General features: G+C 39.4%; 2 protein-coding genes across 10 annotated transcripts in view; both read left to right on the forward strand.

Moving 5' to 3' along the window:
- The first annotated feature begins 29 nt into the window (after nt 1-29).
- On the forward strand, nt 30-8,666 carry LOC125975108 (transcription factor E2F3). 2 transcript variants are annotated; one of them, XM_049730257.2, is made up of 8 exons: nt 30-612; nt 2,070-2,190; nt 2,671-2,801; nt 3,531-3,619; nt 3,725-3,883; nt 4,498-4,612; nt 4,918-5,056; nt 5,321-8,666. In XM_049730257.2, the coding sequence occupies exons 1-8, from the start codon at nt 331-333 to the stop codon at nt 5,593-5,595; spliced, it is 1,311 nt and encodes a 436-aa protein (XP_049586214.1). In that variant the 5' UTR covers nt 30-330; the 3' UTR covers nt 5,596-8,666. The 2 variants fall into 2 exon arrangements, with proteins under 2 accessions (XP_049586214.1, XP_049586215.1); XM_049730258.2 differs by lacking the exon at nt 30-612 and adding an exon at nt 667-956.
- A 393-nt stretch (nt 8,667-9,059) lies between these two features.
- The window catches only part of cdkal1 (CDK5 regulatory subunit associated protein 1-like 1), a 250,989-nt gene continuing 234,427 nt past the window's right edge, over nt 9,060-25,621 (forward strand). For 6 of the 8 annotated variants that reach the window (XR_007483875.2, XR_007483876.2, XR_007483877.2 and 3 more), the window contains exons 1-4: nt 9,060-9,199; nt 10,387-10,433; nt 10,633-10,793; nt 10,871-10,983. Coding sequence is in view for 4 of the 8 variants with exons in the window: in XM_049730254.2 (XP_049586211.1) it covers nt 10,636-10,793; nt 10,871-10,983 (271 nt within the window). In the remaining 4 variants the exon portion in view is untranslated. Of the gene's footprint in view, nt 9,200-10,386; nt 10,454-10,632; nt 10,794-10,870; nt 10,984-25,621 lie in introns of all 8 variants that reach the window. The other 2 variants (XM_049730251.2, XM_049730253.2) reach the window with 2 other exon arrangements.

Below are 25,621 nucleotides of genomic sequence, written 5' to 3' on the forward strand. Positions count from 1 at the left end.
AATAGTCTTCAGTATGTAAATTTTGTTTGAAATCTTCCCGGGAAATCTGAGTTTCGCGGGAGGGCTCTTGAGCGCGTAAACCGTATCCCTTCATTCATCAGGCCGTTTCCTGAAGCCATTTCTCGACGGGCAAAAACGAGAGTTGCGCTACTTTCTAATCCATTGCATCTGCCTAAATGCACGTACACGAGGCCAAATACTTTTCGAAAGTCGATGATTCAGACTTTTATCTTCGCTTTGGTCTGATTATTTTTGTAACAATTGCGCTGGATTAGCAAGCGGAGCGGCTTGAAAGTGTCGAGACAAGAAAAGGGGCTACCCGAGAACAAGATGAGAAGAGGGATCTCTTCGGCTCCGGACAAAGTGATTTTAGCGGGCGTTGGGGGCTCCCATTTAGACAATAATATCATTTTGACAACGCTCTCGGATCGTTTAAACCCTGTGCAAGGCAACGCTACTTATATCCAAATAATAACGACACCGCCGCCTTGCAACGTAACCCAGACCTCCAATGTATGTTTATCCGAGCCCTCGATAAACAACATTTACACAACACCACAACAAGCTGCAGCAAATGGAACAGGACATCGACCCGCATTGGGGAGACCACCGGTAATCCTCCCAAAACATCACGTTTGAATGCATTTTGTGTGCGACTAACAACCCGAAGCACGACACAAGGCTAGCCTGCTAAGGTTAGCCGAGCTTGTTGTTCTGCCAGCTAGCTGCTAGCCACTTAGCCGGTCCCACGACCCAGCTTTAGCCGGGCAGCTAACTAACTACTACTAGTTGTCCAAGTGGACCTCTGTTGGGTTGAGGGGGGTTTAGATAAGAAAAACGACCATATAAAATGGCTCCATGTTGACATTGTGTACACTGGTGTGCGAACAGCTCGCTGTGCTAACTTCGTGATGCTTTTGAGTTCACCTCAGCCTCGCTGCCAGATGGAAACATTGGTAAGAGATGAGCAACGTTAGCGGTGGCCTAGTGGCTGCTCTCTTAGTCCTTAAATTTGGGGGGTTGGGGTGGTATTCGGCTGTTTTTGCTCCACGTTTGCACATTTCTACTCTTTTGCTATTTGACGTTTGCCTTCCACTTAATATCCTCGTTCTTGACAACACTTTAGATTCACCTCAGTTTTATCACCAGTCGACAGCGTCAAATCGTCGATTAAGATGCAAGTTGTATTGAAGCATGAAAATGAGTTAGCTGTCATGGCTAGTCGCAATGTTGACGAGGCGGGGAGTCATTCTTCTTTTTCGAAGAGGTTTTAACAAGTTCCAACAAGTGGATGTTTACTGACTCCACTGAATAAAGTGCAACATGATGATGCCTTTCTTAGTGAAACCCGAGTTTGTTGCCTTCAGTGTTACTTTGCATATTTCCTGTACTTCCAGCATGCATAAACCACACGGAAAGTGTAAGCATTATTCGGGCGTTGGTTATTGTAACTCTTTGCGTTATAAACAGTTCATTTCTCGAGGTGAACTCGCGTGTTTGTGAGGCCAAAGCCATGAGCAGACGGGGTGAGGGGAGCTGCTTGCTGATATAAAATGGCTGACATTTCGATTGTCAACAGGGGACGTGGGACTTACCGACTAGTCTGAATAAAATGTGCAAGATCTGTTGTGTTATGATTAAAAAAGGATGGGCCTTGTATGACACTTTTTAGGTGGGCTGCATCTTCGGCATGCTGCATTGCCCTGCAGAACATACACCAAAGTGGACTTGCTGTCTGAAGAAAAGTTTTGGGAGTTTGTTGAAAAGTCTAAAAATGTTGACAACCTTAAGAGCAATGTTGGATTTGTAAAGCATAAAAACATGTATTGGTTCTACTTAAAATTTGATCAGACAAAGTCATCAGAAGGAATTAAGTAGTCATGTCTCTTTCAAGGTGACTTGATACTACTAGAAAAGATTCAAAACTTCAAATTGTAGCATGTTAATATGAGATTGTCTAAAAAAATTATAATGGGGCTTGAAATCAGACAAGCATTTGTAAGACCACACAGTCCATCAATGCATGCTAATGTTTAAATTAAAATTTCCATTCCATATCCTTCTTGAAGGCCAAAAGGCGACTGGCTCTTGACGACTCAGACCACCAGTACCAGTTGGAACCACCAAGGACTCCAAGAGGCAGAGGGAGCGGTACAATAGCCAATGGAGCACATTTAAAAACACCGAAAAGTAAATCCTTTGTACATATTATTTTATACATTATTATAAATGTGCTTTAAGTCTGGTGATGCAGCCGGCACACAAAAAAAGCACTTTCTCATTGAACAGACAATGGCCATGTTATAAAATAACACTTGGTGGAGGCCTTTGTTAGCAGAACAATTGGTCTTTTTCTTTTGGTAATGATAGTGTCTGATAGATATGAGATTTGCTTTTACTGTTTCTCAGTAAGAACACATGGAGAAAGTATTTTTTTTCAATATAGATTTTTTAATGTGCCATGGCTGCTCTGAGATTTTTTTTTGTGCACACATCTCAGTTATATTTAGACAGTCTTACATTTTTAGCTTACAATAATGGAGTATCTCAGTGATATTCCAATCAAACACCACAAGGCTGTCTAAGATAACTTTGTTGCAATACAAATGTTGAACATTTATAGTATGGCCAATGGGTTATAGTTTAACATGTTGTGTTTTTCCTTTGCAGCGCCCAAGTCTCCGCCAGAGAGGACGCGGTATGACACGTCCCTGGGCCTCCTAACAAAGAAGTTTGTGGACCTGCTCGCTCAGTCTGTTGATGGGGTTTTGGACCTAAATATTGCTGCGGAAACATTGCAGGTACGCCACGCCTCAAACTGAGGAGGTGCCTATTGATGCTACTGTAGATCTTCTCGCAGTCACATTAGGTGCTGGATCGGGCTGGGCGGTGAAATGACTTGGATGTATATCGCGAAAGAACACGCGACGTGCTCCAGAGACTTCCTTAGATTGCAATTGTCCATGTTTTGAAGGATAGTGCGACTACCCAATGATGACACATTGTCCATGCTGAACCAATTATGTGGCTGGAATAGAGCCATGCCAAATTTGGTTGAGAGACACACACGCAGCACAGTAACAGACACAACAGGTGCTTATGTTTATGGCAGTGGGAGACTGATTAAAAAAAAATAAAAAAAGACAACAAAAATGGAATTGTTTGTGATAGATGACACAGCCCAAGGCACAATGGATTTCGAAAAGTTTGCTAGTGTGGAGTTGTTTTGGCTTTTTAAATGTCATACATGTATTTGTTCAGTGATTCTCAAACCGAATTAGTACCACCATTGAACACTGCCTCCCTCTAATGGTATATGAAAGAATCACTGCCAGGGAAGTGTTCTGTTGTATTTAACCTTATGTTCAATATATTTGCATTCAGTTTAAAAATAAAAAAAATCTTGATTATGTATTCGCTCGGGTACACTTTTAAAACTTTGTATGCAATAAAACACATTTTAACATAAATTGTATTAATGTTTTGTGGTGAAGGGTATTTGTATGGCTTGTCTTTCTTCCTGACTTTAGGTGCAGAAAAGAAGGCTGTATGACATCACTAACGTACTTGAGGGCATTCACCTCATCAAGAAGAAATCAAAGAACAACATTCAATGGATGTAAGTTGACATGCCCCTCTTTTTTACTGTGCTACTATTCCCATTGCGTGTGTTCAACACCACGACTGCGAGAGAAGCGTCTTTCTAATCGTTTGGCGCTCACAGGGGCTGTAGTCTGTTGGAGGTTGAGGGCTCACTGAACCAGAGACAAAGACTGACGGCGGAAGTTACTGCACTGGCGGAAGAAGAGCGCAGACTCGACCAGCTCATCCAAAGATGCAGCCTGGATGCGAAGCACATGAGCGAGTCGCCGAGCAATGAGAAATATCCTTTCTTGTTTTGTTCTGCGGGTCAGTCCTGTGATCTTGAGAGGTCCAGTGGCACTCGGCCAGCAACACCTGTTTTCTCTTTCTGCACAAACATTACCGGCAATTAACAACTCTAACTCTCTGCGAAGTCTAAACTTAAATATGTTCCTTGTGCCCCCACCAATCTAAAAATGCTATCCTGGAATGGCTGAAAAACTAAATTCTTATGCCTCAAATGCAATATTAATCAGGGGTATATAGAACATATTGTTTCAAACATTTTAGACGTGAATTCTATGCTAATGTTACAAATAACTGATCCATCTGTTTTACTAGATTATTAACTACAATTTTCAGCTATCTGATGCGTCACATGTAGTTTTTAGGTGTGGACTGCGGGTCTGGGCTTGTATCTAATATGAAGCCCTGTAGTCAGAACATGTGAATGTACCACGCATACTCCCTGAACTGTGTGGCTTGTCCCTGTGTGAGTAAAATAAGCTCAGAGACATTTTTACACATTTCGTTTGACCCCTGATGGTACAGAACCAATATAACCTACATGTGTGTTTTATCATAATTGTCCATAACAGTCTAAAATTCATTAATTTTCCTTGACCATTTGATTACATTTGCTTATGTCACATATGAAGACATCAATCAGATCGGGGACCTTCATGATCAGACTGTTATTGTTATCAAAGCGCCCTCAGACACTAAGCTAGAAGTATCGGACCCTGATGAGGTATGTGCTCAGCAACAAGCGCAGTCGTCTTTTTTTGGTGTAGCCCGACGAGTCGTGTTGTGGTGGCTCTGCCAGAACCGGCACCACTGGCCGGGCAAAAAAAGTTTTGATTGTAGTATCCCATCTTAAGCTGCAAGAACTCTCAAAATAGTTTTATAATAGTGAGAACAGAGTACATGGTGCACATTTTGGAATTTTATGCAGTAGTGGAAACCCTCTTTTACAAAATTGTCTTTCTTTCAAGCACTTTAAAAATACACCTCTTCACCACCTCCCCATTTTAAACAAAATCTTTCTTTCCTCAGAGTCTATCCATCCACTTGACCAGTACCAGAGGTCCTATAGAGGTTCTGTTGTGTCCAGACGAGAATGATCTCAGTAGTCCGGTGAAGAATGGCGGCATGGACATCAATGGGAACTCGCCTTTCCTCAAAGTCCCTCAAGGTCTGCTTAAACCCCCTCATGACGACCACCAATAAAAACACGCATGTCGCCAAGATACCCGTGCATGATTAGTCAATTTATTGTACGCTGCGTGTGAGGTGTGCGGCACTTGTGTTTGTCGTTAACTACTTGGACTGTGCCCGCCCAAAATTAGGACTGCAGCTGACTGACGTATTGACAATTGTGTGACCAACTTTAAAAGGCTTGAAACTGGTCAATAAGTCAAAGTGATGACTAACTGATCATTGCTCTCATCTACTACAGAGCCCACCGTCCCGACAACGTCCACTGGCACCTCCGCCACTGTGTCCGTCACGACTCTCTCGCCCATCTCGTCACAGTACACCAGTCTTCTCCAGCAAACAGAAGACCAGATGCCCTCATCGCTAGGGCCCTTTTTGAACCTGGGGCCACCTCTTCTAGAGCAAGATGACTACCTTTTGAGTTTGGGAGATGACCAGGGAATCAGCGACCTGTTTGACACCTGTGACTTTGATAAGATGCCATCGCTCGGCCTGGACGACCTCCTGGGCAGCTAGTGCTCGCTGATGCAGATCCGAATCAGTGAGCTGAAGACACAGTGAGCTTGGAGGCTGACTTTGTAGTTAGTACAAGTCAATCCTTAATACAAGCAAGTTCAACAAAAAGGGCTGTTTTTCCCTCCAGTTCCCAGACAGACTAAAATGCCATGTGTACTCGTGGTGTCCCAAAAAGAGATTCAGGTGAAGATGTCCCATCTCAGGCTCTGGGAGGACTCCTGTGACGCTTAAGGGAGATACTAGGTACTTAAAATGCTTTAAGAGAAATATAAGCCTTTGTAAATGATTCGAGTCAGACCGGCATCAACAGAAGACACCGCTTGGGTTGTGAAGGGAAGCTAGGAAAGAGTTTTTTGGGGGGGTTTTTTGCCGCAAAATGAATGCACATGTTTAGATGACCCCTTAACTTGAACTAGACGAAAGTCAAAGGTTTATACAATATGTTGTATGCGGTCTCTCCAGTCAAATCAGTATTCTGATTAATATTGGGTTTATGGAAGCCACCCGTTTTTATTCATCTCAAGAGGCGGTCGTTTTGCCACTCGTCACTTGCTTTGGTCGTGTAATGTTCACAAGCTGAGCCCTTAGGCACCGTGAGGTCATTTTCAATCAACAGCAAGTGGCAACATCAGATGGGTGGGTGAATTTTGCTGCTTAATTCATAACCCACAATACAATATTAATCAAAATACCATGTTTGGACTAGTGGGTGCATAGACTATATTGTAAAACAAATTCAATTTCCTCTAGAATTTTATGTCAATTTAGATCTTCAACGATACTCTAAACTTTTGGAAATGAAAGTGGTCCCTTGCACCAGTCATTTCTTAAATAAATTATTAATACAATAAATATGTCAACCTTTACAGCCGTCACACAGTTATTCTGGTTGACAAATCTGGCCCTTTTTGAAACGTCCCTAATCTTAACTGCTTGCCTAATAAATTTAAGTAACCACATCTACACAATGCTCATTTGGCTTTGTGTTCCTGTCATAGTATCCCAAAGCTCTGTCTGGGACAAAAAAAGTGACCATTGACCATCTCCATTTGACATGTTTTCTGCTAAGCAGTATAAGACATGTCTTGGTGAGTAGTGTTTTTAGGTGATTTATTAGGATGTGCTTTTACCGGATTTTAAAACTGTTAGAATTAGCTAGTAATATCTCAATTGCAAAAAAACAACAACAACCACATTGTCACTGCTCCCTCTCCCTCCGAGTGGCTCAATATTTTGGATGAAGTACTGAAGGTAAAACACAATTATCTGAATCTCAAGCTCGGGAAGCCTGCGGCTGCAGGTCGTATTGCTGCTCTTAGTATTCCCCCTTTTTCCCCTGACCTGCTAGTGTGTTTGTGCAATTGTGTGTGTTGACGTCAGATGTTGCTTGCTCTAGAGTAAGCCTGCCATGTGTAAATGGATGAATGAACGGTTTTCTACAAATTGTTCACGCACAAGGTACCGTGGGCTACCTCTCAAATGATTGACAATAGTAATCGGGCATAAGAATAAATGTCACCATTGCTTATTTTGTCATGGAGGTTACCTTGGTATCAGCAGTGAAGCTTTCTTGTACCCGTCTCACTTGTGTCCTATCTTTATATACAGTAGAGAGTACTTTGGTATGGACACATTTATTGCAGGAGTTTTATTGTCGTCTGTGTGTGCGCGCGTTGTTTAATTTTTGTCATTGCCATTCATTAAGCCCAAATTGTGTATTCCTTGACTCACTCTCCCTAACTGTGAGCTCTTGAAATGGCCATTACAAGACATGACTGTCTCCACGGGACTGGCAACAGTGACTTCTGTCCACTGCTCAAGTGTCTACCTTTTCTTCTGTGACACTGTGTGTCAGTTTTGAACTATTTTGGACTTTGCTGTTATTTTCTTAATTTTAGTTTTACTTTTTTTTTTTTTCCCGTTAAGGTCCAGTCATTAGTTACCTGTTAACCCCCCCCCCCCCTAATTTTTTAGTTTACGAAAAACTGGTGTCGATCTTTTGTGCTTATGAAAAGTGGGTGAGACCTTTTCCACATTCAATTGTCAAATCTTTGTGGGAAAATATTGTGGAGTATTACGGCCAAACTGAAAATACAATATATATTTAAAATAATAATAATAATAATTGAGTTTCAAAAATTAACCATATTTCAAGGGGGGAAAAACGGGCTGTTATGCAACTGTCGGAAACACTTGTTTGCTCCTAAGAACGGGCAATGCAAACTGAAGTGGCCTCTTGTGATGTTTATTCTGTCAAATTAAAGTGTTTTAATATTTTGTGAATATGTATGACGTGATTAATGTATGGCAGAGCGAGGCGGTGGTATTTGTGAAAAATATTCTCATCAACCTGTTGGCAAACTTTGTCATGTCATTCTTGTAAATGTATGACTTTTTCTAAATTCTGACTTTACTCTTGTAAACTTACAACTTTTGTTCCGTTTGTTATGATTCTTTTCAGAATGGCCTTAATACTCCTTTAAATACAAGCCAACTTTTCTGGATCTGGTCACAATGGTGTCTGCTTTTGTGTGTTTGAGACCTGGTTTTCGGAAAGATTGTGCCTTTCCACCATGTGTTTCTAAAGGAATGTTGATATTTTTGTAATGCACAGTCAATAGTGTTGCTTACACGAGGCGAGATAAGTTTCATGATGACTGTTGCAAATGTTATTCTCGAAGAAATGGTTAAGAGCAAACATTTAAACAGCACTGTTCTAATTGTTGTGGTTCAACTTCAAATTCAAACTGAAGTATTTGGTTCAAAGCCACCAAAACAAAATATTTTGTATGGGGAAAAATATATAAATACTGCCTGAATCTACTAATTCCTGGGAAGAAAAACCCAAGATGGATTTGGATTTTTCCAATTTGGTTGAACGGTTCTTGGTCTGATGTCTAATGTTAGTGTGTTTGCTTTTGATGTGTGTTCTTAAGGTTACTTTAACATCAGTTAAATGAGGAATTATCAATTGTGGTTGTATGTTTTGGGGAGGGTGAAATGGGAGATTTCTTTTGTACTGTCAGACTTTGTAATTGAACATTTGAATAAATGAAGCAACTGAGCAAGAATGATTCCCTATTGATTTTGTTCACATCATCAACCTTTACAGCAAAAGACCACCATACCATAGTTTATTCTCATTAGTATTATAATTAATTCGTTTTTTTTACCCAATTTTAGCAATGATCATATGGTTTGCACTTTAAACCATCCCAGTAAGATGTAGTTTGATATGTACTTGAAATAAATGTTCTCAAATTACCTTTAAACATACATTATTCTTATGCAATGAATAATTAATGATTTTCTATTATTAGAAAATTAATAAATATCAATATGCAATTGATAAATGTCAAGATGCAACACCACCGTAAACATTACACAACAAGTCCGTCATCTATTATTTTGGGGGTTCATAGTCAGACTTCCGTTGAATCGCGTTCTTCACATATAAAGTTTGTCCCTCTTCTCTCACGGTACCCTCCTGTCAGGAAAATATGGCGGACGGGTTGTCTTGACGGGTCTGTTTTGGTGCTTCGTTTGGCTGTTTCCTGCAATTGATTTGGACTCTAAGTGATCAAGTCGCAACATTTGAACTGAGGTAAGGGTAAAATGTTGCAGTGCGTTATGAATAGCTGGGCAAACTAGGTGTCGCGTCTTTTAAACGCGCTATCAGCTACAAGGGTCCAACCAAGCACATGGATGACTCCAAACAAACACCTTTCTCTGCAACAGTAAAAATCGGTACCACTCGTCCGGTACAGCTAGTCCGTCGCAGTGTCATGCACGTGCATTAAAAACAACGATCGGTGCATTCACGTATAGGCAAAGCCAGCGATCGATCCAAGCTCGGATGTCTTGATCTACGTTTATTTTGCGTCGCATGCTATAATTGTGTTTATGTGGAGAATGTAAATAAGCTTAGAAGTGAAATAATTATTTATTGGCTTTAAATCTCGATGCATCTAATCAGATATCGGATGGTGGTTTTGGATTATATTCAGATTTTCGAAACTTAATTTACACACTGTGCGATTGCAGTAAACATCTTTTGAGTGATCCCTCGCTACTTCGCGGTTCGTTTATCGCGGCTTCACTGCATCGTGGATTTTTTTTCAAGCCCCCCCCAAAAGTAGTTATTATAAGAGTTCTAAAATCATACTTGCAATGTTGTACTTTGTCATAAAATAAGTTATAATAAAATACTTAAGAAAACACATTAACAGTATTTTACCTCGTTATAAAAAGTTGTTATAATATTAAGAGTCTTAAAATCATATTTACAGGATGTATACTTTAGCTACTACATATACATCTACAAAATGCACTGCTATGGTAACTTGTGACCACTAGAGGTCCCTGTTTAACCAAGGTTAACAACAGAACATCACATCTACATGTTACACCACCCACCTGCACACACACGCGTATAATATTTATATTTTAAATATTTATACAGTATTTTCTGTATGCCGTTTAATCAGAATAAGTTCAGAAAACACAGGAATAGATAATTTGATTTTTCTTTGTTTTTCTTTTTTCGATTATAGATGTGCTTTGATTAAAACTGATGTCTGTTTAGTTTATTACCTGCTCCATGTGTAATGTGCCCTGAGACAACTTCTATTGTGATTTGGTGCCATATACTTTAAATCAGTGGTTCCCAAACTTTTTCATGCTAGCGCCCCCTTGGCTCCCCAGTGAATTCCTAGCGCAACTATGAACTATGAATCACTGCATATTCGAATGCAATAGAAATAATAACAGGCATGAACATATCCTATATAGACCAGCAAGCCAAGCAGTCCCGCGATTGGCTGGTGACCACCACCAAGGTGCACTCTCCATCTTGCAAGTACTTTCACTGAACCCACCCCCCACCCCCACACACACACACACAAATGTACCAGTATTTGTGATTGTCAAGGTTTTGTGAATTTACTAAAAATAATAATAATTATAGACTTTAACAACAGCATGTTGTATAGGAAGTTACTCCTCAATTTTGCTGTCAAAGCATTGCTCCTATTTCAGATCATGCCTTCGGCCTGTGAGTCTCTGATTGACGACATTGAGGACATGGTGTCCTCAAGTGACCCCACTCCTCATGAAAGGCAGTCTGCTCGTAGGAGTATCATACCCAGAGCCAGGAAAAGAAATGAAATTTTGAACAGTGAGGAGCTACAAGCTGACAGGTAGGTCATTGCACACATCTCTATCTCTTACTGCTAAGGAACAGATTTTTGTGATATGCTATTAAATGTCTTTCCAGTCTAATTCCTGGCACTCAGAAAATTTGGATGAAAACGTGGGGCTGCAGTCACAACAACTCAGATGGGGAGTACATGGCGGGACAGCTTGCTGCCAGCGGATACAAAATGACGAGTAAGAAACTTTCTGTGATCTGTATTGTTTTAAAATAATGAGAAATCTACTCAGCAATTAAAATGATGATACATACTAATAGGAAATAAAAACATATGTTAAATATCGGAAGATTAAGTGTAATTTCACTTTAAATCAATTAAGTTGTACCTTATATGGCATCGGAATCTGTGTAATGATGTTATGAAACACAAGAGGGCAGTGTTGCGCTGTTTGCCATGAATTGTCCCTCAACATTTCAGCTCTGCATTGTGCTGTGTGCTATCTCTCATGCTTTAAAAACAAATGTTTTATAAGTAAGATGGGATTCTATAGTAATGATCTGTGTGATGGACTACTGAAATTGATAATCCTTTTGAAACTTTAAAAAAATGTTTCTGGAAGCTAATGTGTGAGACTCCAGGAAGAAAGTACAAGTTGTAGAAGTTCTTCCCTCATTACGGGGAGTGTTATAAAGAATTGTCATTAGGTTCTGTGTAAATTTTAAGACTATTTAAAGATCAAACATAAAATATATTAATTTATTAGTTATTTTTTAATTTCTAAAGGTCTTAGATGACAACTAAACCGACACCCCCCGCCATGTTTCACCGGAGGACTTGAGATGAGACGCAGTAACTTCAGAAAAATAATTCATATTTTAGATCAGAAAATATAAATGCTGGTGCAGTATCCCCCATTAGGAATCCCAAAAAATGACTGGCTGAAGTTTAATAGCAAAGTATCCGGCAGTACATAAAAGAATCAATCGCTGCTGCACTGTATAACCTTCAGAGCTCTGGATTCACTTTTGATGTGGTAGAGTTTTTGAATGTCTACAAAGCCTATATAGTAGGAATTCTTATATTGCCTTACCTTCAAGGTGCTTTGAATCTATAATTAAATAAAAGTACCATTTGTCAGAAAGTAGGTGCAGAGTTGTTTTCTATTCTCGCTTTCGTTCCTGTGCGGCAAATATATCCACCTTTCTCCCAATCTGATTACTGTACATTGCTTCTGCAGCTGTTTGAAGGTCCATTGCAAATAAAAGTGCAATTCAAGACAGTGTAATGGAATAGTGTCTTGGTAATAAGATCAAAAGTTGCTTTTATGGATAGTGTTTTCTCTTTGCTCACTTCTCTTTTTTTTTTTCCTGTAGAATCTCGTAATTCCCGGTTCTTATTGTGTGCTTGTTAAATGAATTTTCCAAATATTATGGTATGTGCAGCAACATAATAATACGCAGTCGGGGCACAAGAAGACATATACCGCTGAACTTACTGTTTTTCCATTATTTTATATTTATGGCTTAAAAGTGTTTCTCATATGTATCTACTGTCATAATGTCTATGTGAAATGTATGTTAAGGGATTGCTGTGCACTGGTGTTCCGTGAGATAGCATCGGGTGTGCGCCTTGGGGCAGTGACCTAATTTCACTTAATTGGGCCAAAAATGTATTTACTATTAATAATGTATCTATGCTTGCCACAGGTGACAGGCACACAGATGATATGCTCTTTAATTAGGTGGCAGAAATTACGTAATTAATTAGTGGATTCACTTTTTATACCATTTAAAAAATATATATATTTAGGTGCCATGACTAGGTAGGAATGTAACCATACAAAACCTACAACTTGACCTCCTTCTGGCAAAGGTTGGCGTAGTATATATATGCATATAATGCATAGTTAAGTTGTATGAAGAGCTTCAGTCTTATCATACCATTGTCGGATGTCTGTCATGAGCCTTCTTGGTTGGTATTCTTTCATGCCGTTAAGTAGTTTGAGGCTTCACCAACCATTGGGGAATATTGTTTCTCCCCATTGTCTACCACTTTCTGCCATGTCTGCAGGGTAGTGATTAAAGGGCTCGCAGCTCTCCGCTAAAGCTGAAGGATTAGTTTGATTCCATTTTCATTCCTCTCTGCAGTCTTCTGTCTTTTCCTCTTTGTTAGTCGTTTTCTCTTACCTCATGTTTTGAGGCCCCACTCCCTTGCTTTTTGAGTGTTTTTTTCTTCAAATTGTAGAAATATGCACATTAGATTGATGCCACTTCATTTGATTAACACTTTTAGACAAAGACCAAGCTATAAAAATCATGACATCACCTTCTCCCCCTCCCTCACGTACTCTCCTCTTTCTCTTTCTGTTGTACTCCCCCCCCCCAACTCTTTCATTCTTTCTCTAACTATGACATCACCTGGTGTGAAACGTAGTAACAGTTGTTGTGCTGGCCTCTAGATGGCAGCCTTACCACAAGAGAAGTGGAAAACAGGATGAGGTCATACTACAGCTAAGAAACACTCTTGTAAACAACCCTTTCTTTTCTCATTCACAATTTTTAGATGTGTAACTTTTTCTCTGCAATGTGTGTTGAATCAGTTTATGTCATGGAGCTGCAAAGTACAGCTTGGTTTGTTATATTGTAAGTCTTTTTGCATGCTCTCCTTAGTTTTACCTACAAAAACACATCATCCTCCATCAGTTGATAATCAACAGTCATGCTATTGCATTGAAATTAAAAAAAAAAAGAAATGAAACATAATGCAATTCACAGCCTTTTGTCTCAATTGGTTGAACAAAATGGCAGATTGCAGTGGGTCGCTTTGCTTTTATTGTGTTTACACCTGCTCAACTGTCTGTCTGCTGGCCCACATGTTTAATGTCTCCCACTGTACGACCAAAGAGGGCACTGTTAACCCGCCATAGTGCACTGCTAGTTGAGAGGCTGGAACAATGTGCCAGAAATTGACTTCATAGAAAGGCGTGTAGATAAATGCTCTCATGCAATCCTCTCCCTCCCTGTCTCTGTCACTGCCAGCCGTGCTCACACAAAACACTTCAGTTATGAGTTTTACATAGCGGTTAGGCAAAACGACTCCCTTGTACACAGTGTCAGCCAAATGGGCTGCTCTTAGTTCCTTGTTTGGTCACAGGCAATTGAAGGGGGTGTGAGGTGTTTTGTTAAGATGAGGTTGAACAACAGGTCTGCAGGTATTTGAGCTGGGAAGAACATTTTGTATATATATATTTTTTTTTTCGGTTTTCCTGTGATTAAATGCAAATGACATATTATTGGCCCTTGGACTTTTTTTTTTTAATTTAATGTCCTTTTATGCTTATTTTGAAACATCTCAACTTGTTATATGTAATATTTGTCATACACCACTTATTTTTAATCCACTCCGAATGATTGCATTACATCACTGCAGAGTATTCTCGCTTTTAGTGTGTGGCTGTTGCAGACGCAGCACCTCATTCATTCATAAATCGCAGGGTGAGGATCTTTTTGATTGGCCGGCCGTGTGCTACGCAATGTTACGCGCGGCCGTGTCATAGTGAGTGAAGCCTTAAAATGTTCCCTTTAACTCCTCCTCTCACATTTAGAAACGTGCACACTTGGTCGTTCGACAGACATACACTTTGAGGTAGCGAGAAGCGCTTCGATATAGGGCTAATGTGTGATGCGGTGTGTGTGAGCTTTTGACAGCTGTCAGTTTATGTGTGTGAACACGCACACTGTCTTTCCGCTAACGCTCTCCTATATGTGTCTCACAGTCCACATCGCCGGATCGGAGAGGGACAATGATGTAAGGGAAAACGATGTAAGGAAAACATGAGAGAATGTATCCGCGGGACAATGGATCAAGGTCGCAAGCCGAAAGAAGCAGATGCAAAATTTAAAGCGACAGTCGGTCTCACAGAAGCAGATACTAGCGAGCCGCACGCCTGACTATATGCCGTAGTAGCTCAAGCGGTTTAAAGGTAAAGAGATAATAACAATAGACAAGTGAAGCTGACACTGGATGCACTAAATGGCTAAATGCATACACTGAAATAATGTTTATCATTACATTTGCACTTGCTTCTATTTATACTAAGACTCTAAAAGCGGGGAGCAGTTATATGACGGCCGAGGCGGTTGGTAATACGTAAATATGAATATGCAAATTCTTTTGTTGACAGGGTTAAAGCATTTTGAATATTAAAGTTGTCACCTAAACACACGGAATGCCTAATTATCCTTTACTGAGTGGCTGCGTTTAAAAAATACCTTATTTTTTTTAGTCTCACATAAACACAGAAATGTACATCGCTAAAAATTTGCATTTTGTACTTGAAGTGGAGATAAAAACTTCTAAACAAACATTTTCCATAGTCTGGAATTCGCCTAAAGCCTACAAATAAACCATGAGTTTCAGCCGTCAAGTATAACCATTTAGATGCTCGGAAATTGGAGTGATCTCAAGCCCTGTGCGTGTGTGCGTGCATGCGTGTGCATGTCCGGGTGATCCTACAAGGTGACCCTCATGTTTGCAGCACCCAGGAACCTTTTAGAAGCGATGGGATTAGGTAACCCAGCCTAGCCTGCTTTTAAAATTCCCTCGAGAGAAATAGGGATGGAGGAAAGGGGAGAGTGGGATTGCACGAGGAAAGGAGGGATCATTGCTCAATCTCATCTATTGATTACTCTGAGGATAGGAATTTTGACCACATCAAAAATGTAATGAAAACGGCTTCTTTTGAAAAGACGAGGCCGAGAAAAGTTGTGACACTTTCACTTTGGTGACATGACAACTGCAGTTTTGTGCCTGAGAAGGTAAAAATATTTGAACGTTTTTGAAAACAATTGCAATTCAGCATGTGCAAGCAAATGCTGAAAATGTCCGACTATGAAAATAGAAGACGTATGGTGTTCAGACTGCATGAGCGAGCGTGTCAGTCAAAACAGAAACGATAAATCACGGCTCTGCTGTACTGATTCTGCTTCTCCACCAATGTGTAGATTTACCGCACTGCTATTTTGGTTACATTACATTGAGCTAGGGTTGCAAGTACCAGTTATTTATTTCTTAATCGATTAATCTGTTGATTATTTTATCTATTAATCGAAGGATCAGATTAAAAAAGTGTTTTAATTTCCAGCCCGGTTGTCAAAATTCTGGACATTATTTCAGTTTGACAAGGCGCAAAATACTCAAAGATTAATTATATTTCCGTTACTGGTTTGGTTCATAACATGACAGATAATCAGTAAACAATATTTAGTTTCTAAAATGATAGCAGATGTTTGCAAATGTCCTATTTTGATTCAATGCCGAGTTTGCGTTGAAGGACGACTACAGAAATCTGAATTTGGACATTTTGAATTAACCAAGTGTTTAATTATGATAAAAAAATAATGATTGATTAATTTGTTAATTAGTTGTTGCCATGGTTGGTCGTTTTCTGCACCCTGAGCAGTTCTGATGTCGTCTTCAGTCGAGATAACAGAACATAGAGACTGAAAATAAGCTCTGCTCCAGTGCCATTCACCACAATTTGAGAAAAATGCTTTCCCCAAAAGACGTTGCTCTTGTTACCCACACTAAAAAGGCAATAGGATAGATAGAAAAAAAGATTCTCAACATGTTTGCAATATTTATATGCTGTATTGTTAATTTCAATGTGGTCCATCAACTAATGAAGCAACATGGGGATATACGATAGGAGATACTGGAAATGAGATTTCCCGCCAGGGGTTTGGGTGGTTGGTGATGTATTCCCTATTCCCCACAAAAGTCATCCAGCGAGTCACCCCTTGTTATCCCAGGAAAACTGCCTGCATTCTGCAGGGATTTAAAATACCCACAAGGGAATACCATAAATGTGATTTGAGCAACGGTATAAAATCGAAGCCACAGAGAAGAGGAATTGTCCAACAAGTTTTGGAAATAAATAATAATTTTGGATCAGCACCAGCTAAATTTAGTTTATTTTACATTTTTGGAAGTTGTTGCTGCTTGTTCATCTTTTTAGGACACATTTGGAAATAATGTAACTGATTGCTTGACAGTGGCCCGGAAAGTAGCAAAAACAGATCGATATTCGTTGACATTTTCTTTGTCTGGTTGTCATTTAGTCGCTTATTTGGAATAATTAGCTTGTCCGTTCCATTGAAAGCTGATCTTTTTGCTCTCTCTTTCTACTAATTTCTCCTCTCTTTTGTTGTCCCTGTCATCTCTACTCAACAAAAACAAATGTCTAATTTCTCTCATAAAAAAGAAATTACCGCTTGAAAGACGTTAGCAATTAATGTGACGCGAGGATGATGATGAGTCAGTGCCAATGAGTTTGAAGCAAAAGAAATCCACAATGAGGTTTTCAAGGGCATGCAACAAATGTTTTTTCAAGCCCCCCCTCCTACCGTTTACCTTTTTGTATCGTTTTAGAACATGGTTTAGTTTTCAGACATTAGTGGCATAATTGTTGACCACCTGCTGAAATGGAAAGCAAAGTGTGCATGTTCGTGTAAGACCACCTGCTCAAGTGAAGCCTTTGCTACATTCGATTGAACACTGTTTGGGCTTACTGGTTTATATGCTGTATAAAAGACCTGTGGGGGGAAAAAAAGGAATATGAGAGCAGTTGGGAAGGTTAAAGAATTCAAGTATTTTGCAGTGTGTGACACTACTGCTGTGTGTATGGGCATGTCATTGGTTTTGTAATAAATTAATTCTACACGCCCCCCTGTCTCATCTTTCCTTCATACATATAAATGACTTGGCTATGTGTTAGATTTCCATGTGAGAGCTCAGATATTAGATAAAGTAGATTTAAAAGCTGTGAATGATTTCAGCAGCCGGTTTAATTTGAATCTGCGTCGGACAAAGTAACCTTGATCACTAAGCAGAAAAAAATGATTGGAGACGTTGGCAGGACATTGCTTGACCAGGGTAAAGCTTGCATGAATCTACAGCAAGCAGCTCGTGAACGTGCCTTAAGCACCACAATTTGTCGGCTGGCTTTTTGTTGACAAATTATAATTGAGCTTGTTTTTGTTTATGTTTACACTGGAACGAGTGTGTGCTTTCATTTTTGTACAGCATTCAAAACACAATGGTGTTTTATTGTGGCTGAACTGCGCATATTTATTCTCAAAAGGGTTTCCATTGAAAATAAAAACATTGACTTTGTAGACGAACAAATATGCCTTGTTCTTGTACTACTATACTCGTTTTCTACTATGGCTTTGTTGGCATTTAAGAAATTACACACAAATGGTTTTTCATGATAATTACATGACCCAAAGCAATCACCATGCCTGCAGTCGTCCTTGTGGAAAATAGCTCACTGCCATCCATGAGTGTTGGTGTTAGCCAAGCTGCCCTCTTAGTATTCAAGTAAAAGCTGGCAGCTTTGCTAATTCTCAAATGGCCAATTTATATATGTTATAGCTATATTCTTTTAAAGGCTTAGGGTTGTGTGACAGTGTTCAAAATTTTATTTATTGTTAAATTGACAATTTTTTTTCCCCCCATTTTTTTTAAACCTCTATTTAGAGTTATATATTACCTAAGTTACCTAAATTCCACCTTTTTCCTTAGGGTCCTTATTTTGAAGATAAAAAAAATAAAAAAATTATATATATATATATATATACGTATATATATATATATATATATATATATATATATATATATATATATATATATACCAAGATTAATTTATATGAAGGACATATCTGTCCCCAGTTCATCAGTGCCATCCCATAATATTTTCCTGCGTGAATGTGTACAGCTTCATTTTCTTTTTAATAAATGAGGCCTCTGATGATCCTTTATTCTCTTAATTTTCAGAAATTAGTTATGCAGTGGCAATCTTTAATCATTTATTTTCATTTTGATCATGAGTCTCCTATTTTTTTAGACCAGTGTATTTTATCTTGTGACTTGCATAAGGGTCAACATTAAATACTATTTTGATACAGTGGTGCCAAACTGAACAAAACTGAAAAGAAAAGAGGCAGCCAGTTATGCCTGACATCATCCCACTAAAAGTCTCATGACTGAATGGCATCATTTTTTTTTTTTTTTTGGGGCAGAGACACTACAGTTTCTTTTCTACATGGTGGCATGGTATTCACTATTCATGTCATGTCTTTATGTTGCAAAGAACATGATTTGTATTTGCTTTGCCATCTTCTTAAATAACTAATTATGAAGCAGAACTATTAAGAAGACATCTTGTGATGATCCTTGAACATGAGGTCAAACTCTGAGGTCGTCTTTTTTGACACTTTGTCTCCGGTCTGTGACAAGTGGCCTGTTGATCTGCTCAACTTTTTTTCCTCCCTCCCTTTCACTGTTAAAGAAGTGATTGATATTTTTTGGTGTGGTTTTGCATAGTTCAAAGGCAACGCATCCTTTTAGATCAACTTTGTTCGCAACAATTCTGTTGTATTTTCCCCATTGAACCAAGGTGGCTTTACAGCTGTCACTGCCTTCACTTTGAGGTTGGGGAGCGATCAACTTTTCATCAGCGATGGCTTGAAGCGTGGCTTACAGCTGCAAATGAGCTGAGTGGAACAGATGACAGCAGGACCCCCACTGTGCTGTTTGAATGACAGAATGAGTACTCGCATATAACATGTCACGGTGAGCCAAATTTGAGGTGGGATGCCCTTTTATAGGTAAATGAATTATTATAACTTGAGTCCTTCTAATTTGAAAGCCTCCAAAAATACATGAAATACCGGCTTGTCTCTTCACAATGTCTGGTGACGCATTGGCGAGTTTCTGTCTTGGTGTGTTGTTATCCATTCGCAGCTTGATTTAGATCCTGACCACACATTAAAGAGATTCAGATGAATACAGCCGGCAGATTAGCATATGAAAAGACGGTGACAGGACATGCCATAATTTTGATGCCATCTGCTGTCATTGAAATGTATTCGAGGGTGATGTGTACCTGTGCGTTTTGGTGTCTGTCGAGGTGTGTGAACCACGTGTACATTTGCAGCAAGTACAGTACACTCACTTTCCACTCGTGTTAACATTTTTTTTTTTCCCCATTGCGATTTCTTATGGAACACGTACTGTGACCCGATACATGTATTATTTACTCCGAAAAACACATCAAATTGTTTCATTTTGTCATGATTTATTCATTTGGAGGCAAATTCTCCGGGATACAACCATGTCTGCACCACCTAACTAATGTATTCATGCTCTGATGCATGGAAGCTCTCACGCGAGCAACTTAAATATTCCATAGCTACTTGGTGTCATTTAGAAGTTCTCCGCAATGTATCAGTTGAGACTCTTTGAGGTATGTTAAGAATCTTCTGGATGCTCCATAGATGTTTCTATTGAAACGGGTTTACTGATGTCGAGATGATGCATATTACATCTGCATATTTGTGACATGTTAGACCGACTGTCATGGTGCTTTCAAGCTTTGGTTCGCTTTCCCTCTTGGTGCAGAACGCTTATTGAACACAGTTATTCAACATAATTTTAGACCAGATGAACCACACCGTTCCAAATTGAATTGGCATGGTTTTGTTTATGGAGAGAAAAACATCCAATATATATATATATATATATATATATATATATATATATATATATATATATATATATATATATATATATATATATATATATATATATATATATATATATTTTTTTTAACTAATCAGGCTCATTCTGAAAAACGATAATGTCATAAAAGGATAAAATGACTTATTTGCTTCTCCTCCCTTAAACTTTGTGCGCTTTTATATATACTGTTGTAGTGTAGGGATAAATTGCCCCAGACTTTAAATAATATAATAATAATACTAATCTAATTAATCGGCAGGCATTGATAATTTAAAGTCCCAAAGCCCCAATGATCATTGTCACACACACATCTGGGTGTGGTGAAATTTGTCCTCTGCATTTAACCCATCCCCATGTAATTTTGATCCATCCCCTGGGGCAGAGGGGAGCAGTGAGCAGCAGCGGTGCCGCGCTTGGGAATCATTTGGTGATCTAACCCCCTAATTCCAACCCTTAATGCTGAGTGCCAAGCAGGGAGGCAATGAGTCCCATTTTTATAGTCTTTGGTATGACCAGGCCGGGGTTTGAACCCACAACCTTCCAGTCTCAGGGCGGACACTCTACTACTAGGCCACTGAGCTGGTAATTTACCCCCACGTTACATTTTTTTTTGCTTCTTCCTTGTCTTCTACAACATGACTTTTGTCCCCATATTCTTTTATTCGATAGGATATTCAAATTAATGGTGCTGCATTCAGATTTCTTATAATCCCAAGATTCAAACCGTTTTGCTGAACAAAGCCAGAAAATACATCCACTTTCCTTGGTGATTCGCAAGGAAAGCGAGAGACACGTAACTTGTGTGCGTGTGCGAGTTGGCATCATTTGAGTAAGAGAATTCTTTCTAATCATCTCTTTTCCTGCCAACATCCACATTCCTTTTACCACCATGTGCTTAGCACTTGGGCCAGAATAATACGGAGGGTTGGAGGCTGTGATTAAGGAAGGGCTTTGCGGTGTTTGTTTCAAATGCATCGGCATGGCAGCCAGACTTGGATCTGGTAGTATGTTTGAGGCAATAAAGTTCAAATTTAATGCATTATAGTGATTATTTCCAACATGGTCGATGTGCAGGTGTGTGCAGATGAAGCTATGTGTGTTTGTTAATGATGGATTTAATTTGCAAAGTCATTGCCAATTGAAGCTTATCTGCTTTGCAAAATATGTTTCCCTTAGATTATTTCACCACACTAAATTTTTATTTGCATATTTACCTCAACTCTATTTCAAAGTGCTCATGCCGAGTTTAAACTTTCCTCTCACTTTCTCCAAGCTGTTTCAGAAAGACTGCTTGAAGCATCTCTCGGTCTTGCGAAACCGTTCTCAAGATTTTCTCGCCAATTTTGCAATAGTTGTTGTTTTAGGAACTCTCCCCATCTCATTTGTCTCAGTATCTTTAGCTTTTAACGACATTACCATCCTTACTCTAACTTTATTTGGCTTCCATCCGATTTGCATCTCAGTTGGGCCAGTTTGCCGTCCTGCAGCTGCCTTTGTTTGTGCACTTATCTTTCTATTCTTCCGTGTATTTTTTTTTTTTTTAAATGATTTCATCATTCTCTTTTCCATGTTTGATGGACTCAAATTCTTGATTAACATCTCATTGAATGTCTTACACACCTCTAGGCTGTTTTCTTTCAGTTTAGTCGGACAACTCATTGCGTTTTGGAAAGTGTCAGAAGAGGAATGCAAATGAGTCGCGAGGATTGCACGATGAGCTGGCTTCAAAACCATGATATCATATGGCCGTGTTATGGGCCTGTGCCTTCGAAGCCACCAGGATGCCCCCGTGTGCTCAGTGCATCAGGAAAAATAAAAACGCTCTACATCTGGGCTATTTGCATACCATTTGCATTTGAACCCCAACTGGCTGTTTTTGGAATGCCAAGAGGCTAAATTCAGTATTTATTACTCAGGCCCATGACTAGTTCCACATTTTTGTGGCATTTGCATCTGATTTGCATGTCCCTCAGCCTGGTTGTGGGAATATGGGGCCAGATGACCTAAATTGTTTCAATTCCACTTTGAAATGAGTAAAAAACGGACGGATAAAGGCCTCATATCACTATTAATCGAATTAGGCTACTTAACATATGAAGGCGTAAATATCGGAAGGGTTATTAGCCACAGTGGCAAGTCAAAGAAAATTGCTTTTTAACTGAACTCGTATTCCACGGAGATGTGTGACAATGCGCGTGGTTGCGTGTGTGGTCTAGAGATTGAACAATTTGTGCTCTCAATGTTGATCACAAAGCTTTCCTTTCTCTTTAAAAATCTTCTCTATCTTCTAGTTTGTCAAGGGTGGACAGTTTAGTTGCAATACAGCAGCAACCTTTGCCCTTGAGCGTCTTAAGTCTTTGAAACCAGATGGACGAATGGGTGGATGGATGGATGGATATTTAGAGAGGATAACAGATATGCAGCAGATTCTTATGAAAATGGTATAATAATAGGTTATAATAGCAAGAATAATACTGTATAGTATAGAGTAAACCTGTTGAGGTTGACATCAGCACCAACCTCCCACTTTTATTTAATTGTAAGCTTTAGCCCCACCTGCCACAGTTCATCCAGGGCAGGTGAGCTTTTACATACAGGTGGCTTCTACGCTGCTCTTTCTTTTTCTTTGTGTTCCAGGGGTCAAACCTGGAAGAAAAGGAAGAAAACACACACACCTGCATGTTTTTTGGATCTCATCCAGGCCATTTCATAGTTACTGCAAACTAATGTATGACTTTTGGAATACACTTAACACGCACACAACGGCTGGCATGCACATCTCTTAATGAAAGTGAAGTGCCATAGCCGAGGGAAAATAACAAACAACTGTGATGACAGTAATGTCAAAAATGTAGGGCATCATTATTAAACCCTAATTTTCCCCCAAGTTTAGCTGGTTTGTCTTATATTTGCATGAAATTACGGTACTTCAAGCATTACATTTCTATCTTTTTATATTTAATTAGTCAGCATTGATCTGATTTCATTTTCTTTCACTGAGGCAAAATGTGAACTTGCTGAGCAGACATCTTGAAGGTTCCATAATTCTGGAGAAACGTGCGGTAATAGTGAAATCACAAGTAAATGACTGTCTATCTAACCTTCCTCCTGCCCTTAGACGCTGACTTTCTTGCCCTTGACTCTTAACAGTCTCCCTGACTGTGTGGAACATCTTTTCATCCTTGCACTGATGACCATAATGGCTTTCTGTCTGGGCCGCAGACTCGTGATTGGCCCCAATTAGTGCTTGAAACTGAGGCTTCATATCATTGTCTCTATGCAAGGTGGGATGTGCAGTGGCAAAAATCGTTTCTTTCCCCTGCGTGCACGCAGCATCAATAAATCTCCGTTAATACGAATTTAAAATCACAGTGAAGCCATTATCACTTTTTTATCACTACCACTAGAATCTTTCTAGCTCATATGTGCTCTATGAGTTCTTTTCTTCTCTCTAGCTTAATGTTTTCAATGTTATTGCGTGTTTTTCAGTGTTTCTAGTCTTTCCCTGTCAGCTGGAACGTATTTGCTGAACCCAGGTGGACTCATTGGCAGCCAAATTAGTACTTGGCTTGACTCAGCATTCATCATTCCTGTTTCTCTCTAAGCATTGCTTGCCTATTATCTTGAATTAACCCGACTTAATCACCTATTATTATGCTTCAACACATTGGAGTAACTTTAAAGTGAAACTTCTAAAGTTTAATACAGTTTGTTCTATGACGTGGGCGAACACGTGATTATTTTGGATTTTAAATTAAAGGAAATGAGAAAATTACCGCTCATGACACAATAATAATAAAAATCTTTGGACAGTCACATGTATGTCCTGCCAGCTGCCAGCTGCCTTTTTGAATGGCCAGGTCAGGTTGATTGGCTTCAACTTGAAGGCCTTGAGTCAAACAGATCTGAATGCTGATCTGAATGCTGCAGTTTGCGCAGATTTTTAAAAGAAAACATGGCACTTCAACATGGAGCAGTGAATACAATTTTGGTGGCTTAGAGTGAAGCTAAGAATAGACAAGAACGTGACGCTGTTAAGGTTCTTTAAATTTTCCTTAAATAAAACTAAGCAACATCCTCATTTGAGTCTTATGCATCACAGCTAGGGTAAAAACTTGTGCCTCACTCTAACTTTGCAATACTTTTCCCTCTTTACTTGGCCTTTGCACCCAATTTTTTTTAATACCCCCCATTTTAGCCCACTTTCCTCCCGTTTGATGTTACAGCACCATGAGATCAGATGTAATGGACTCACTGCTAGTTAAAAACTGGAGACAATCCCCAAGTGCATGGTTGTTTTTAAGATGCTGTCAAACTGTTTGGTAGGATATCTCTGGTATGCCCCCAACTGTGCTCAACTAAGCGAACACTCCGGCTTCCGAAAACACAGTGATGCACATTGACATTCGCCCACCCAGCTATGTCATGAGATTAAGCATGGACTATCTTTTCTGCAAAGATCTCTAGTGATCCTGTTTACCAGTTTCAACTCTGCACACACGATTGACAGCTCCTCGCAATAGTCTCGACCTCGCTAGCCTCTAGTTTGATGGAGGTGGCTTTATCCTTTCTTTTCATTTTTCCAAGTCTGCAGCCCCAACAGAGGTTTCCACATGGGACACAACATGGCGCATGTGATCAAATTTTGGCACTCCTCTCTTTAGAGCCAAAATGGCTTTAGGGTCTGTTTTCACTCGCTGTTTTTTGTGATAGCTTATGACCTCAATTTTTCTGCATCTCTCTGAAGAGCTTAATGTTGCATGATAGAGCTGGGTGATTTAGCCCATCAGTGATGTTCCAATATTTTAATGTCACATTGCACAACTGCTTTTTTCTTTGTCGCCATAATTTTACAAAGCATAATTATCACCCTGCATAATATGCCTGAATTTTCAGCCCCTCTGTAAATACTAATCAATTAAAATGACTGAATAGTACGTAGTTTGTACGTCACATACAATAAATTTATACATACTTAATCACAAATTAAAACAAGTATATATACATTAAAATATTCACTCTTAAACTGAAATAATACTGCACAGGCAGTAACATGTTGCTGTGTAACTGCATGAGATAATTTATTTCTGGTGAGGAAATGTGGAAAATGTTGTGCCCTCACAACAATATTTGAATGTTATTTTTGCCTTTCCTCTGCATTTTCAAATATTTGCGCTGGGGAATGTGTGCACGATCATCAGCTTGTAAAGACTCTGCTTGGGGAACTTGTATTGCTGCAACAAAATGGCCTGTGTGTGATTTTGAACAAATGACTGACAGCTGAAAGAGCA

Source organism: Syngnathus scovelli, chromosome 9 (genome assembly GCF_024217435.2).
Source record: "Syngnathus scovelli strain Florida chromosome 9, RoL_Ssco_1.2, whole genome shotgun sequence".
In the NCBI taxonomy this organism is placed as follows: Eukaryota; Metazoa; Chordata; class Actinopteri; order Syngnathiformes; family Syngnathidae; genus Syngnathus; species Syngnathus scovelli.